Source organism: Pelobates fuscus, chromosome 10 (assembly GCF_036172605.1).
Source record: "Pelobates fuscus isolate aPelFus1 chromosome 10, aPelFus1.pri, whole genome shotgun sequence".
NCBI lineage: Eukaryota > Metazoa > Chordata > Amphibia > Anura > Pelobatidae > Pelobates > Pelobates fuscus.
In genome coordinates, this window is record NC_086326.1 from 142,295,165 (window position 1) to 142,314,217 (window position 19,053).

Consider the following 19,053-nt stretch of genomic DNA (forward strand, 5'->3'; position numbering starts at 1 on the left):
GACACACAGTGACAGATATAATGACACTCTGTGAGTAATGTTTATTATAATAATGACACAGTGACAGATATAGTGACACCCTGTGAGTAATGTTTATTATAATAATGACACAGTGACAGATATAATGACACACTGTGAGTAATGTTTATTATAATAATGACACAGTGACAGATATAATGACACTTTGTGAGTAATGTTTATTATAATAATGACACACAGTGACAGATATAATGACACTCTGCGAGTAATGTTTATTATAATAATGACACACAGTGACAGATATAATGACACTCTGTGAGTAATGCTTATTATAATAATGACACAGTGACAGATATAATGACACTCTGTGAGTAATGTTTATTATAATAATGACACACAGTGACAGATATAATGACACTCTGTGAGTAATGTTTATTATAATAATGACACAGTGACAGATATAATGACACTCTGTGAGTAATGTTTATTATAATAATGACAGACAGTGACAGATATAATGACACTCTGTGAGTAATGTTTATTATAATAATGACAGACAGTGACAGATATAATGACACTCTGTGAGTAATGTTTATTATAATAATGACAGAGAGTGACAGATATAATGACACTCTGTGAGTAATGTTTATTATAATAATGACACAGTGGCAGATATAATGACACTCTGTGAGTAATGTTTATTATAATAATGACACAGTGACAGATATAATGACACTCTGTGAGTAATGTTTATTATAATAATGACAGACAGTGACAGATATAATGACACTCTGTGAGTAATGTTTATTATAATAATGACACAGTGACAGATATAATGACACTGTGAGTAATGTTTATCATAATAATGACACACAGTGACAGATATAATGACATTCTGTGAGTATTGTTTATTATAATAATGACAGACAGTGACAGATATAATGACACCCTGTGAGTAATGTTTATTATAATAATGACACAGTGACAGATATAATGACACTCTGTGAGTAATGTTTATTATAATAATGACAGACAGTGACAGATATAATGACACTCTGTGAGTAATGTTTATTATAATAATGACACAGTGACAGATATAATGACACTCTGTGAGTAATGTTTATTATAATAATGACACAGTGACAGATATAATGACACTCTGTGAGTAATATTTATTATAATAATGACACAGTGACAGATATAATGACACTCTGTGAGTAATGTTTATTATAATAATGACACACAGTGACAGATATAATGACACTCTGTGAGTAATGTTTATTATAATAATGACACAGTGACAGATATAATGACACTCTGTGAGTAATGTTTATTATAATAATGACACAGTGACAGATATAACGACACTCTGAGTAATGTTTATTATAATAATGACACAGTGACAGATATAATGACACTCTGTGAGTAATGTTTAATATAATAATGACACACAGTGACAGATATAATGACACTTTGTGAGTAATGTTTATTATAATAATGACACAGTGACAGATATAATGACACTCTGTGAGTAATGTTTATTATAATAATGACACACAGTGACAGATATAATGATACTCTGTGAGTAATGTTTAATATAATAATGACACACAGTGACAGATATAATGACACTCTGTGAGTAATGTTTATTATAATAATGACACAGTGACAGATATAATGACACTCTGTGAGTAATGTTTATTATAATAATGACACACAGTGACAGATATAATGACACTCTGTGAGTAATGTTTATTATAATAATGACACAGTGACAGATATAATGACACTCTGTGAGTAATGTTTATTATAATAATGACACAGTGACAGATATAATGACAGTCTGTGAGTAATGTTTATTATAATAATGACACAGTGACAGATATAATGACACACTGTGAGTAATGTTTATTATAATAATGACACACAGTGACAGATATAATGACACTCTGTGAGTAATGTTTATTATAATAATGACACACAGTGACAGATATAATGACACACTGTGAGTAATGTTTATTATAATAATGACAGACAGTGACAGATATAATGACACTCAGTGAGTAATGTTTATTATAATAATGACACAGTGACAGATATAATGACACCCTGTGAGTAATGTTTATTATAATAATGACAGACAGTGACAGATATAATGACACACTGTGAGTAATGTTTATTATAATAATGACACAGTGACAGATATAATGACACTCTGTGAGTAATGTTTATTATAATAATGACACAGTGACAGATATAATGACACTCTGTGAGTAATGTTTATTATAATAATGACAGACAGTGACAGATATAATGACACTCTGTGAGTAATGTTTATTATAATAATGACACAGTGACAGATATAATGACACTCTGTGAGTAATGTTTATTATAATAATGACAGACAGTGACAGATATAATGACACTCTGTGAGTAATGTTTATTATAATAATGACAGACAGTGACAGATATAATGACACTCTGTGAGTAATGTTTATTATAATAATGACAGACAGTGACAGATATAATGACACTCTGTGAGTAATGTTTATTATAATAATGACAGACAGTGACAGATATAATGACACTCTGTGAGTAATTTTTATTATAATAATGACACACAGTGACAGATATAATGACACTCAGTGAGTAATGTTTATTAGAATAATGACACAGTGACAGATATAATGACACTCTGTGAGTAATGTTTATTATAATAATGACAGACAGTGACAGATATAATGACAGTCTGTGAGTAATGTTTATTATAATAATGACACAGTGACAGATATAATGACACTCAGTGAGTAATGTTTATTATAATAATGACACAGTGACAGATATAATGACACTCTGTGAGTAATGTTTATTATAATAATGACACACAGTGACAGATATAATGACAGTCTGTGAGTAATGTTTATTATAATAATGACACAGTGACAGATATAATGACACTCTGTGAGTAATGTTTATTATAATAATGACACAGTGACAGATATAATGACACTCTGTGAGTAATGTTTATTATAATAATGACACACAGTGACAGATATAATGACAGTCTGTGAGTAATGTTTATTATAATAATGACACAGTGACAGATATAATGACACTCTGTGAGTAATGTTTATTATAATAATGACAGACAGTGACAGATATAATGACACTCTGTGAGTAATGTTTATTATAATAATGACACACAGTGACAGATATAATGACACTCTGTGAGTAATGTTTATTATAATAATGACAGACAGTGACAGATATAATGACACTCTGTGAGTAATGTTTATTATAATAATGACACAGTGACAGATATAATGACACACTGTGAGTAATGTTTATTATAATAATGACAGACAGTGACAGATATAATGACACTCTGTGAGTAATGTTTATTATAATAATGACACACAGTGACAGATATAATGACACTCTGTGAGTAATGTTTATTATAATAATGACACAGTGACAGATATAATAACACTCTGTGAGTAATGTTTATTATAATAATGACAGACAGTGACAGATATAACGACACTCTGAGTAATGTTTATTATAATAATGACACAGTGACAGATATAATGACACACTGTGAGTAATGTTTATTATAATAATGACACAGTGACAGATATAATGACACTCTGTGAGTAATGTTTATTATAATAATGACACACAGTGACAGATATAATGACATTCTGTGAGTAATGTTTATTATAATAATGACAGACAGTGACAGATATAATGACACTCTGTGAGTAATGTTTATTATAATAATGACGCACAGTGACAGATATAATGACACTCTGTGAGTAATGTTTATTATAATAATGACAGACAGTGACAGATATAATGACACTCTGTGAGTAATGTTTATTATAATAATGACACACAGTGACAGATATAATGACACTCTGTGAGTAATGTTTATTATAATAATGACAGACAGTGACAGATATAATGACACTCTGTGAGTAATGTTTATTATAATAATGACACAGTGACAGATATAATGACACACTGTGAGTAATGTTTATTATAATAATGACAGACAGTGACAGATATAATGACACTCTGTGAGTAATGTTTATTATAATAATGACACACAGTGACAGATATAATGACACTCTGTGAGTAATGTTTATTATAATAATGACACAGTGACAGATATAATAACACTCTGTGAGTAATGTTTATTATAATAATGACAGACAGTGACAGATATAACGACACTCTGAGTAATGTTTATTATAATAATGACACAGTGACAGATATAATGACACACTGTGAGTAATGTTTATTATAATAATGACACAGTGACAGATATAATGACACTCTGTGAGTAATGTTTATTATAATAATGACACACAGTGACAGATATAATGACATTCTGTGAGTAATGTTTATTATAATAATGACAGACAGTGACAGATATAATGACACTCTGTGAGTAATGTTTATTATAATAATGACACACAGTGACAGATATAATGACACTCTGTGAGTAATGTTTATTATAATAATGACACAGTGACAGATATAATGACACTCTGTGAGTAATGTTTATTATAATAATGACAGACAGTGACAGATATAATGACACTCTGTGAGTAATGTTTATTATAATAATGACACAGTGACAGATATAATGACACTCTGTGAGTAATGTTTATTATAATAATGACAGACAGTGACAGATATTATGACACTCTGTGAGTAATGTTTATTATAATAATGACACACAGTGACAGATATAATGACACTCTGTGAGTAATGTTTATTATAATAATGACACAGTGACAGATATAATGACACTCTGTGAGTAATGTTTATTATAATAATGACAGACAGTGACAGATATAATGACACTCTGTGAGTAATGTTTATTATAATAATGACAGACAGTGACAGATATAATGACACTCTGTGAGTAATGTTTATTATAATAATGACAGACAGTGACAGATATAATGACACTCTGTGAGTAATGTTCATTAAGGTTTATTAAGGTTTATGATGATAATAACAGTAACTGTGTAGTTGGCTGCAGCCTGTGTTGGTGGATGACATCCCACGTGACTCTGGGCCGCGGGGGGTGTCGGGAGCTGTAGTTCTCGGCGGCCATGATGGTGTCGGGGAGGATGCGCAAAGTAGACGTAGTCACGTGATCGGCAGCGGTAAGTATGGTAAATACCTGCTACACACTTTTACTTCCGGCACTCAAAGAGTTAATCCCGCAGCCCCCACTACACCATCAGCAGTGAAAGGGTTAATATATAGTTTGTCCCCCACCATAACCCCCCAGCCAGGATAGGGTTAACCCTAACTCTCTGAATGTAAAAAGTTTATAATAATCTCCCCCCCCCCCCCAGCATAGACACTGACTGAACAGCTCATTAACCTCACAGACCCTCTACTACCGTCTGTATTACCCTCTATTACACTATATCACCCTCTATTACACTATATTACCTTCTAATATCCTCTATTACACTATATTACCCTCTATTACACTATATTACCCTCTATTACACTATATTACCCTCTATTGCCTTCTAATATCCTCTATTACACTATATTACCCTCTATTACCTTCTAATATCCTCTATTACACTATATTACCCTCTATTACACTATATTACCTTCTAAAATCCTCTATTACACTATATCACCCTCTATTACACTATATTACCCTCTATTACCTTCTAAAATCCTCTATTACACTATATCACCCTCTATTACACTATATTACCCTCTATTACACTATATTACCCTTTATTACACTATATTACCTTCTAATATCCTCTATTACACTATATTACCCTCTATTACACTATATTACCCTCTATTACACTATATCACCCTCTATTACACTATATTACCTTCTAATATCCTCTATTACACTATATTACCCTCTATTACACTATATCACCCTCTATTACACTATATTACCTTCTAATATCCTCTATTACACTATATCACCCTCTATTACACTATATTACCCTCTATTACACTATATTACCCTCTATTACACTATATTACCCTCTATTACACTATTACCTTCTAATATCCTCTATTACACTATATTACCCTCTATTACCTTCTAAAATCCTCTATTACACTATATTACCCTCTATTACACTATATTACCCTCTATTACCTTCTAATATCCTCTATTACACTAAATTACCCTCTATTACACTATATTACCCTCTATTACACTATATTACCCTCTATTACCTTCTAAAATCCTCTATTACACTATATTACCCTCTATTACACTATATTACCCTCTATTACCTTCTAAAATCCTCTATTACACTATATCACCCTCTATTACACTATATTACCCTCTATTACCTTCTAAAATCCTCTATTACACTATATCACCCTCTATTACACTATATTACCCTCTATTACACTATATTACCCTCTATTACACTATATTACCTTCTAATATCCTCTATTACACTATATTACCCTCTATTACACTATATTACCCTCTATTACACTATATCACCCTCTATTACACTATATTACCTTCTAATATCCTCTATTACACTATATTACCCTCTATTACACTATATTACCCTCTATTACACTATATTACCTTCTAATATCCTCTATTACACTATATCACCCTCTATTACACTATATTACCTTCTAATATCCTCTATTACACTATATTACCCTCTATTACACTATATTACCCTCTATTACACTATATCACCCTCTATTACACTATATTACCTTCTAATATCCTCTATTACACTATATTACCCTCTATTACACTATATTACCCTCTATTACACTATATCACCCTCTATTACACTATATTACCTTCTAATATCCTCTATTACACTATATTACCCTCTATTACACTATATTACCCTCTATTACACTATATTACCTTCTAATATCCTCTATTACACTATATTACCCTCTATTACACTATATTACCCTCTATTACACTATATTACCTTCTAATACCCTCTATTACCCTCTATTACCTTCTAGAATCCTCTATTACACTATATCACCCTCTATTACACTATATTACCCTCTATTACACTATATTACCCTCTATTACACTATATTACCTTCTAATATCCTCTATTACACTATATTACCCTCTATTACACTATATTACCCTCTATTACACTATATCACCCTCTATTACACTATATTACCTTCTAATATCCTCTATTACACTATATTACCCTCTATTACACTATATTACCCTCTATTACACTATATTACCTTCTAATATCCTCTATTACACTATATTACCCTCTATTACACTATATTACCTTCTAATATCCTCTATTACACTATATTACCCTCTATTACACTATATTACCCTCTATTACACTATATCACCCTCTATTACACTATATTACCTTCTAATATCCTCTATTACACTATATTACCCTCTATTACACTACATTACCTTCTAATATCCTCTATTACACTATATTACCCTCTATTACACTATATTACCCTCTATTACACTATATTACCTTCTAATATCCTCTATTACACTATATTACCCTCTATTACACTATATTACCCTCTATTACCTTCTAATATCCTCTATTACACTAAATTACCCTCTATTACACTATATTACCCTCTATTACACTATATTACCTTCTAAAATCCTCTATTACACTATATCACCCTCTATTACACTATATTACCCTCTATTACACTATATTACCCTCTATTACCTTCTAATATCCTCTATTACACTATATTACCCTCTATTACCTTCTAATATCCTCTATTACACTAAATTACCCTCTATTACACTATATTACCCTCTATTACACTATATTACCCTCTATTACACTATATTACCTTCTAATATCCTCTATTACACTATATTACCCTCTATTACACTAAATTACCCTCTATTACCTTCTAATATCCTCTATTACACTATATTACCCTCTATTACCTTCTAATATCCTCTATTACACTATATTACCCTCTATTACCTTCTAATATCCTCTATTACACTATATTACCCTCTATTACCTTCTAATATCCTCTATTACACTATATTACCCTCTATTACACTATATTACCCTCTATTGCCTTCTAATATCCTCTATTACACTATATTACCCTCTATTGCCTTCTAATATCCTCTATTACACTATATTACCCTCTATTACACTATATTACCTTCTAATATCCTCTATTACCCTCTATCGCCCTCTATTACCCTCCAATATCCTCTATTTCCCTCTATTACCCTCCAATATCCTCTATTACCCTCCAATATCCTCTATTTCCCTCTATTACCCTCTATCGCCCTCCAATATCCTCTATTTCCCTCTGTTACCCTCCAATATCCTCTATTTCCCTCTATTACCCTCCAATATCCTCTATTTCCCTCCAATATCCTCTATTTCCCTCCAATATCCTCTATTTCCCTCTATTACCCTCCAATATCCTCTATTTCCCTCTATTACCCTCCAATATCCTCTATCGCCCTGTATTACCCTGTATTATCCTCTATTACCCTCCGATATCCTCTATTATCCTCCAATATCCTCTATTACCCTGTATTATCCTCTATTACCCTCCGATATCCTCTATTACCCTCCGATATCCTCTATTACCCTCCGATATCCTCTAGTATCCTCCAATATCCTCTATTACCCTCTATCACCCTGTATTATCCTCTATTACCCTCCGATATCCTCTATTATCCTCCAATATCCTCTATTACCCTCTATCACCCTGTATTATCCTCTATTACCCTCCAATATCCTCTATTATCCTCCAATATCCCCTATTACCCTCTATCACCCTGTATTATCCTCTATTACCCTCCGATATCCTCTATTACCCTCCGATATCCTCTATTACCCTCCGATATCCTCTATTATCCTCCAATATCCTCTATTACCCTCTATCACCCTGTATTATCCTCTATTACCCTCCGATATCCTCTATTATCCTCCAATATCCTCTATTACCCTCTATCACCCTGTATTATCCTCTATTACCCTCCGATATCCTCTATTACCCTCCGATATCCTCTATTACCCTCCGATATCCTCTATTATCCTCCAATATCCTCTATTACCCTCTATCACCCTGTATTATCCTCTATTACCCTCCGATATCCTCTATTATCCTCCAATATCCTCTATTACCCTGTATTAGCCTCTATTACCCTGTATTATCCTCTATTACCCTCTATCACCCTGTATTATCCTCTATTACCCTGTATTATCCTCTATTACCCTGTATTATCCTCTATTACCCTCCAATATCCTCTATTACCATCTACTACCCTCTATCACCCTCTATACTCTCTATTACCCTCTGTTACACTCTCATTACTATATTATTCACTATACTCTCTATTACCCTGTTATACTCCATTACCCTTTATCCTGTATTACTCTCTATTACCCTCTTCTATCCCAGACACAGGTCAGCAGGACGTTATAATAACAGTAACAGACCATCACTGGCTCACAGAAACTTTACAGCACTCACCATGGCAGCCTATGGGAAGGTCATAGAGAAATCACCTGAAAGAAGTATAAACACACACACACCAATGGTTAACATGAGCCCCTCTGTGTCAGGTATTGATAGAGGTCACATGTGCCCAAGTTATACTATTATTTAATGATGAATGAGCTACACATGTAAAGACTAACTTTGTAACGTTATAAAGAATGGCAATGGGTGTACTATCTCCTCCTCTGTATTTACAGAAAAACCGAGGGCCTCTGTGCAGCATTTAACACCAAATATCAAAACAATGAATAGCTAATGGTGATTGGCCATCAATAAAGCCCCCCCAGTGCCATTGGCTGCAGCACAGATTGGTGAATAGTTTGTTACTGTGTATAGAATACCATGTATTACCTGTCGCCAGGTCCTAACCTCTCACCTGCACTGAAAATGGCTTATTTCAGTCTGAATTTCCATTTGTTGTACATAAAGCCATATTCGACCTGTCCACACCTTATAGAGTGTGTCATAGCAGTGCTTGAGATATAGCCCTGCATTTATTTTAGCACAACAGATGTTGCAGACTACGTCTCCCACAATGCTCTCTCCGTAAAGCTGTCAAAGCATCAGGGGAGATGTAGTTATTATTTTTATTATGTTATTATTTATTATATATTATTTAGTTAACAACATCTAGAGAGCTGAATGTTGCCTACCTCTGAAATTGCAACTCAGCCAAAAGTAGGAACTCCTTTGTCTCAATATCTTTCCAACGCTTGACAAGCGTGACACTAGGAGGAGTTACCTGTTGTCAAGCCTGCCATTTCCCCTAGCCGTTACTAGTACTGACTGTACGGAAAAAACAATCTCTGTCTATGAGGATCCTTCTGTCCTGCAGAATTCGCCATAGATCTCAGTACTGTATTTGTATTATGTGAAGACTTCAGACATTGACAGAGTTACTTCCAAGTTTATAGTGCTCGAGAGTCTTTAGGCTTTTGCTGGAGGGAGGGGAATTATTGTGAATAAGTAAAGATAAAGTTTACGGGTTATTTTATGATTACAAATTAGTTGACCCAGAGGTTGCTAAATTTCCTTACAGAACGTAGGAGCCATGGCAAACGTTGCAGTGTATATATAATAACAAAATAACAGGATCACATGTCCTAAGACTAAGTTAATGCAAAATGTATACAAATATGTGTAGTGAACATGGTGCATTGTGTGGCGTTTGTTACATATTAAACACACTTTGCATCATTTGTAGCTTCTGAGTGCACTTTGCGGCGTGTTTAGCTTATTAAATGCAGCCTGCCCACTGGAAGTCTTCAGATTATAAGCAGGACCTTCACTATCTCTTGTTTCTGTAAGTAAAACCTATGTAGTTGAATTTACATTTATGTCTCGATCAGGGCCGGCCCAAGACATTGTGCTTCCTGGGTCGAAGGATGAAATGCTGCCCCGCTCCACTCCACAAACCTCACGCACATCCAGGAGATGCAGTGTGCGCATAGTGAATGCATTGTATAGTGGATACAGAGAGTGTGTGTGTGTAGTGGAGATAGTGTATGTGTGAATGCAGTTTCTTTGTAGCAGATGTTGTGTAGTGGGTGCAGTGTCAGTGTTTGTGCAGTGTCTGTATTTGTGTAGTTGAAGCAGTGTAGTGTGTGCAGTGTCTGTGTTTGTGTATTGTGTAAAGTGTAGTGGATGTATGTAGTGGGTGCAGTATCTGTGTGTTATGCATGTTGTGTGTAGTGGATCCAGTGTCTGCGTATAGTGCATGTAGTGTGCGTAGTGGATGCAGTGTCGGTATGTAATGTGTGTAGTGTATGCAGTGTCTGTGTGTAGTGCATGTAGTGGATGCAGTGTCTGTATGTAGCGTGTGTAGTGGATGCAGTGTCTGTGTGTACTCTGTAGTGGATATAGTGGATGCAGTATCTGTGTGTAGTGTATGCAGTGTCTGTATGTAGCGTGTGTAGTGGATGCAGTGTCTGTGTGTACTCTGTAGTGGATGCAGTATCTGTGTGTAGTGGATGCAGTGTCTGTATGTAGCATGTGTAGTGGATGCAGTGTCTGTATGTACTGGATGCAGTATCTGTGTGTAGTGCATGTAGTGGATTCAGTGTCTTGTGAGGGGTGATCATTTTTTTAATGTATGATTAAGTGTATTACCCCCTTCCTGCCTCTCACCTGTGGTTATGGAATGGGGACACTGGTGTCCATGGTGGTCCAATGGCACATTTTGCTGTGTCCTGTGGAGAGGAGGCCCAGAAGTCTGATGTTTCCCTCCTACAGCTTCCTGTCATCTCTTCTCGCGAGCCGAGTGAGCGTTGCTGCGGTTTGCTATGGAAACGTTCCACGCGGCAAGTAATGCACACCTGAGTGTTGCCATGGCAACCCGCAGCATCGCTCTCGCAGTGTTACAAAAGGAGAAGACAGGAAGCTGCAGGAGGGAAACATCAGACTTCTGGGCCCTCTCTCCACAGGACAAGGTAGCGTGGGCCAAGAACTGCATATACAAATATCGCGGTAATCACTATATATATGCATAGGGCCGGCTTTAGGCGCCGTGTGCAAAGAAAAATCTTAACAGCGCCCCTCGCTGGTCATACTTTTTCATTCATGTATAGTGTGTAAAGGGTTGTAATGTTTGTATAGGATATTTATTAAATATGTGTGAGAGGCGTTATGGCTCTTTGTGATTTGTATGCTATGTGCTGCCTGTGTGTGAGATTTGTAATGGGTGTATTGGCTGTGTGTGATATATGTATGCATATATTTAACTTGCTCTATGTGATATTTGTGCTGGGTTTATTGGATTTGTGTTAATTCAGATAAAAATATGCATGTAGGCCCATGTGTGAATGCAGGTGTGTATTTTTGCAGATTCACATGCACACAGTACCACAGTCATATGCACACAGTTCTACACATATACTGTCAAATACAGCCACATACTCACTGTCCCAGGCACATAGTCACACACAGTTGCATGTATATAGTCAAACACACAGTTACAGGCAGACAGTGACACACAGTTAAAGGAAGCCACATTAATACACACACTGCTACAGGTATATTGTCAAACACAGTTACAGGCAGTCACATACATGTACAGGCAGTCAGTGACACATGTACACAGGTACAGGCAGCCACACACAGTTAAAGGTAGCCACAAATACACACACCGTTACAGGTAGTCAGTCACACACCGGTGCAGGCAGTCATACACAGTCACAGACAGACCGTTATACACAACGTTACAAGTAGAGATTCACACACACACAGTTACAGGCAGACAGTCATATACACACAGTTACATGCAGACACACACACAGACAGACACAGTTATAGGCAGTCTCTCTGACACACCCACACACATACAGACAGATACACACAGTTACTGACAGACACACACAGTTACATATAGTCTCTCTCTCTCACACAGACACAGAGGTACCTGTTTCCATTATGGTCTGGCTGGAGAAGCAGGGGCACTGCAGTCCCTGGTGTTTAGGTGTCTGGGGAGCATGGATTCAGTTCTGGCTGAATGTAGCTCCGCCCCCCGCCCCATTTAGCCCTGCGCCCGCCGCTCGCGAAGCGCTGTCCCCTGCCTTATCCGATACACCTAAGTGGAGGATAATTAAATCCTCCCCAGGTGCAGCGTGGCCACGGTCCTTATAGCACTCCTGCATTATAAGAAAGCTCCCTGCCCTCCCTGCTCACCTATCACCCAGGAAGTGTGTGAGCTGTGCCAGCAGGCACAGCAGGCACTTTACAGTGTACATGGGCGGCAAAATGCCGACTCTCGAGAACCCTTTGCACAAAGCTAATATATAGGCACTTTATTAATATTAATCATAATGTATACTATGCCACATGTGAAATTGTGTGTAATCACGTTGTATAAATTCCATGAAAAGCGTTCCACATTGTATTAACATGAGAACTGTTTGTAACTTTAATTGTGAGTTTTCTATATTTTGTAAAGTTGCATTCCACATATTGTGTTACCAAAGAGGTTATTTAAATCAGAGTATATTTCTCTAATTACAGAACTATTGCTGCTGCTTCAGTCCTTACCCTTCACAAGAACCAGACGCCCTTCCAGGATATTCCAATAAACAGGGATAATGTTCAAGGACAGGGATCAGATGATTGAGGAGATCTTGGACCTAACCATGGAGATTATCTGCCTCCTGACTGGAGAGGTGAGGGATCTGTAGCACAGTGATTTCACACTGACATCATACATTATGAAATTAATCTAAAAGTATTTGCTATGTGATGTTAGGGGCAGATTAACCTAATAAACAATGAAGCTGTTAAAGTAAATAAAAAATTCCTTGTAACAAGGTATCTTCTTAGAAGGCAGGCTTTTAGCAGGATCCCTTTAACCCCTTAAGGACACATGACGTGTGTGACATGTCATGATTCCCTTTTATTCCAGAAGTTTGGTCCTTAAGGGGTTAAGCAAGAATCAAGCTCTAATGCCTATTCCCCATAAAAACTAAACTATGTTTGGCTGTGAGAATGACTACTTGTTTAATAAAGTGAACACATGGTTTATATACAGTACAATGTTTACACATCAGAGTGGGAGCTGACAACCACAGTAGAGAGTGAATCTGATGCAGAGCTGTGAAGAGAGACATAAGCTCAGGTAAGTAACCTTTGGCACTCCAGATGTTGTGGTCTTCATCTCCCAGAATGCATCATGGGATATGTAGTCTACAATATCTGAAGTACCAAAGGTTTTCCACCCCGGCATTAGAGCACAAAAAAAACTTTAATGGAGCAGTGCTGGTGTATGGGTCCATGGCACGATCTCACTGCTCAGTTCTAAGCTATTTAGGAGATGAATTACTTTTGTTTCTGTTTATGCTGCTATAACCACACCGCCCCTGGCTGTGACTGACACACCCTCCATGAAAACAAATACAATCTGCACAGTGTGTTTACTTTAGAAGTACTTATCTCCTGCTCTGTTCATTGAACTTTAATTACACACGGGTAGCTGCTGCAAGCTTTACAAGATAATTAACAGAGCAAGAGATAAAACATTTTAATTAAACGCACTGTGCAATAAGTGTAGCTAAATAAATGTAGACTCTTTTTCACAAATTGGGTAGGCAGGCTCTCTGAGTCTCAGGCGGGGGGGCGTGGCTAGGGCTACATAAACAAAGTGATTTAACTCCTATATGGCGGGCAATTCGGTAGTTAGACTGCAGGGACATGATCTATACACCAAAACTGCTTCATTAACCTAAAGTTGTTTTGGTGCTTAGAGTATCCCTTTAATCAGTAAGAATTAAAGGAAATAGAATATGTACCATCATAACTTTAAAAATAAGTTGTTATGCTCATCATACACTGTGATATCCAGAATGCTATGTTATTGATTAATATATATTAACTCAGGGATAGTGCATGACATGAGAAGAAATGTCCCTATTAGCTAACTACTAATAAAGCGAAGGAAAGTGCCACCATACTGTCGTCATGCCCAACAGAGTGCAGAAAGGTGGAGTGAAGATAAGCCTAGTAAGACCTACCTTATAGATGATAGACCCTCTCACATATAAAGGAGCCAGAGATCCACAAGGAATCGGGTTACCGTAGGTGAGTATGTGATTTCTCCAGGGATCTCCCTCTTCTGTCAGCTGAAGCTCCTGACATGTCGCTTGTCTTATGAAATGACCTATAAAGCTTTGTTAGTCCTCCACGTCCCCATTTATTACATTTGACCTTATTGTTGCATATATTGATTTAATAATTGACTGCTTGTGAACATTATTTAGGACCATATGGTCATAAAGAAGCCCTGCACAGATATTCCTAGAGGCAGAAGCCCACTTCTGTCAAAAAGCACCAGCAGAATCCAGAGTCCCATTACAGTGTCTCCATCTCAAACACTGATCTATGAGAGAAAGAAGAAGATCCTGGAACTGACCAATCAGATCATCCAGCTGCTGACTGGAGAGGTGAGGCTGCTGGGAATGGGACATCATAGAGTAAAACCAAGGGCTGTGTCTGGATGGTGACTGTATCATTGTGTGTGTCAGGTTCCTATAAGGTGTGAGGATGTCACTGTCTATTTCTCCATGGAGGAGTGGGAGTATCTAGAAGGACACAAGGATCTCTACAAGGACCTGATAAAGGAGAATCACCAGACCCTCAGCTCACTGGGTAAGAGGAGGTTTAATCAAAATAATCGGATAAAGCGTATCCAAGTAAATGTTTACAAACTGTGATATATATTGATGATGTACTTATAATGGATGAGCTATTAATGTACATTTAATTCCAACAGCTAAATATTTATCTAGTGGATTTACCAACCCTGAGTCCTGGAGCAATGATGAAACTGTAAATAACAGTAATGGAGAAACATTTCCGAAAATCAAAGACTCATGGACAAAGCATTTTAAAGCTGCAACATCAATATCACAAGAACCTCTTCCTTGTGAAGACAGAAATATCCCATACATGGACATGAATATATCTATGGAACATATGCAAATGGAAAATTCTCTCACTCTTATTAAGGAGGAATTTGCTTTTTGTGAAAATGGAAATCCCACGAATAATGAAATGTATACACCCACAGAACATAAAGAAACCAAGAATACATTGACTTATATTGAAAGTTCACGAAAAAGGAAGAAAAATATACCATCTATGCTGTCCTTCGTTGAATCTAGAAAACATGATAATATCATTAGTCATGAATCTGGTGTATCTCCCCAGTGTATTCAGAATTCAGAGACAATAATTCATTGTCCAAAAACAGAGAAAGCCATCTCCAACTCTAATGTTATACGTAAGAGGAATCGTGGTGGAGAGAGACGATATTCATGCTCTGAATGTGGGAAGAATTTTACTCATGCGTCCTATGTTGTTGTACATCAGAGGATTCACACCGGAGAGAGGCCATTTGTGTGCTCTGTCTGTGGAAAATGCTTTAACCAGAAGCCCAGTCTAACTAGGCACCAGAAGATTCACACACGCCAGAATCTATATAAATGCACGGAGTGTGAGGAATGCTTTCCTCGAGCCACACAGCTTGCTTCACATAAATGGACACACACAGATGAAAAACCGTTTAAATGTCCTGACTGTGGGAAATTATTTTGCCAAAAGCACAAACTTATTAGGCATCAGAAGCTCCATGCAGCAGGGAAACTGTATTCATGCAATGAATGTGGGAAATGTTTCACCTGGGAAAAACGGCTTGCCTTACATAAAAGGATTCACACAGGAGAAAAACCATTTAATTGCACGGATTGTGGAAAATGTTTTACCCAAAAGCACCATCTCGTTCTACATAAGAGGATTCACACAGGAGAAAAACCATATAAATGCAACGAATGCGGGAAATGTTTTACTCGAGCCGCACACCTTTTGCCACATAAAATGATTCACACAGGAGAAAAGCCATTTAAATGCAACGAGTGTGGGAAATGTTTTATCCGAGCCGCACAGCTTGTGCCACATAAAAGGATACATACAGGAGAGTACCCGTTCAAATGCAATGAATGTGGGAAACTTTTTAACCTAAAGCATCATCTTACTACGCATAGAATGATTCACACAGGAGAGAAACCTTTTAAATGCAGTGAGTGTGGGAAATGTTTCCATGTAAAGCATCACCTTACTAAACACAGAAGGGTTCATTTAAGTGAAAAAAATATTTAACTGTTCTTAATGTGGGTAGTGTTTTACCCAGTCAATATTACTTGTTCCAAAGCAAAGGATTCACAAAGGAGGAAAGTCTGTTATTCTGAATGTGGGGAAACTTCCACAAGTTACTTCTATGATGTCGAGGAAATGAAAATTCACACAAGTTGGAAAATAATTCACGTGGATTGACCCTTTTGCAAAAGTGGACCAGCATAGGTTGCTTGAGTATTTTTAATTTACCTTATATTTTGAGTGACTACCTCTATGCATTGTTATTGCAAAATCACCATTTATTTATTGGTTAAGGATGGTCCTAGCTCCTGGGACCAAACACTAACCTCATTACAAGGGGTTAGTACATTGTACATTACAAGTTGCTGAAAGTTCCACTATCAGGGTCAGCTACTCCAGTCTATGATGAGGTCACATTTTGTTCCCGTAGACTTCTTTAAATTTAGGTATTTATCTTTCACATTGGACACTAATAAATCAACCGCAGTATGTAAAAGGCCATGATTGGTTTCAATTTTTTGCAAGAGGTATCTGAATGCACTTACTGTAGCGGAGAGCTAATATTCCACAGGCTATCTCCACTTAAGATCCCAGTGAGGCTCAGGAACAAATATTATAAATCCATAAGGCAATACTTCCAGCAGGCAAAACAATCCAACAATATTCAAACATCAATCCCAATGAGATGACACACAGCATCAGGAGCAAAACTGAACTTTTAATCACACAACCGTCTTTTAAAGCATTCTCCCATGCAAGGGAGGGATTTACAGTAATTACACAATACACCAATCATACACGAGTTGCCCCTCCCCTTAGTGTGACACATAATCCCATTATACAGGACACAAATTCCCTGGGTTTCTGGATGTACCCCTAAACATAAAAGACCGACCACGCTGGGTTCAACAGCCGAAAAGGGTTCCATGTATTTTGGCCCTGCGGTCGGTCACAGAAAAGGGAATGAAACACACAAATGGCTTAGGTTATGAGAGCTGAGGAGGATTCGGGTAAATCCCCTTGTTCGTGGGGTTCTTTCTACTGAACAGGGGGGCCGTTCAGTAGTTTTTACACAAATTGGCAGCAGTGTGGAGGTCTCAGCGGTGTTTGCCTATCCGAGTGTCCAATTTGGGTTCCAGACACTCGACGGCAAAACACCGCTGTTCGGGAGTTTAAAATGTCTGCGGCCATCCAGAGAACAAAGAACACAGGACACGAATTGCCAATTAACCGTTTGCAACATTGTTGCGAACGGTAATTGGAGACGCACTTACTCCTGGGGTGGTCTGATTGTTCGGTAGTTTCACTTGCATAATAACTGGAGTTATTTTACAGAACAATCAGACGAATGCTGCATACACTTCACATACACATGTCAAAATTCAACCGAACACATAGGAATAAATGCAATTTTTAGGACAGCCCAATGCCATCCGCTACACTTACATAGGGGTACTAGTGTTTATTTTGCTGAGAGTTCCTTTAAACTGGCAAATGTCCATATCGTGCTATCAGTCAGTGCCTGTGTAATATATTTTATATGATGTACAAGGGTGACATTAGTCAAACAATTAATTGCAGTGACCGACAAATTTAGAAATTAAATGCTTATTAGTAAATAATGAAAAACAGACAGGGTTATGTTTGTTTTGGTTGTTTCAAATTTACTTGTTCAAGGGACTAAAGTGGAAACTATTTGTCCATCTTGTCAATCTTCTTGTCCTAGCGCAAAATAATTTGAGTCACATAGGTTGGGACCACTGCCTAGTGCCATGGACAATTACTATTTGCTGAACTCTGAATTGTCACAGATTAAATCTAAACCTAGGTAAATATATAATATATAATATATAAATGTAAAAATATAAATATATAACTGATCCAGAAGCAATT

At 36.6% G+C, this 19,053-nt stretch overlaps 1 protein-coding gene across 1 annotated transcript in view; it reads left to right on the top strand.

The window, feature by feature from the left end:
- Positions 1 to 19,053, top strand: part of LOC134574830 (zinc finger protein 91-like) — a 60,625-nt gene that overhangs the window by 29,370 nt on the left and 12,202 nt on the right. Inside the window, exons 5-8 of the mRNA XM_063433892.1 lie at positions 13,594 to 13,676; positions 15,267 to 15,449; positions 15,531 to 15,654; positions 15,779 to 17,160. Coding sequence (XP_063289962.1) covers positions 13,594 to 13,676; positions 15,267 to 15,449; positions 15,531 to 15,654; positions 15,779 to 17,160 — 1,772 coding nt within the window. The remainder of the gene's footprint in view (positions 1 to 13,593; positions 13,677 to 15,266; positions 15,450 to 15,530; positions 15,655 to 15,778; positions 17,161 to 19,053) is intronic.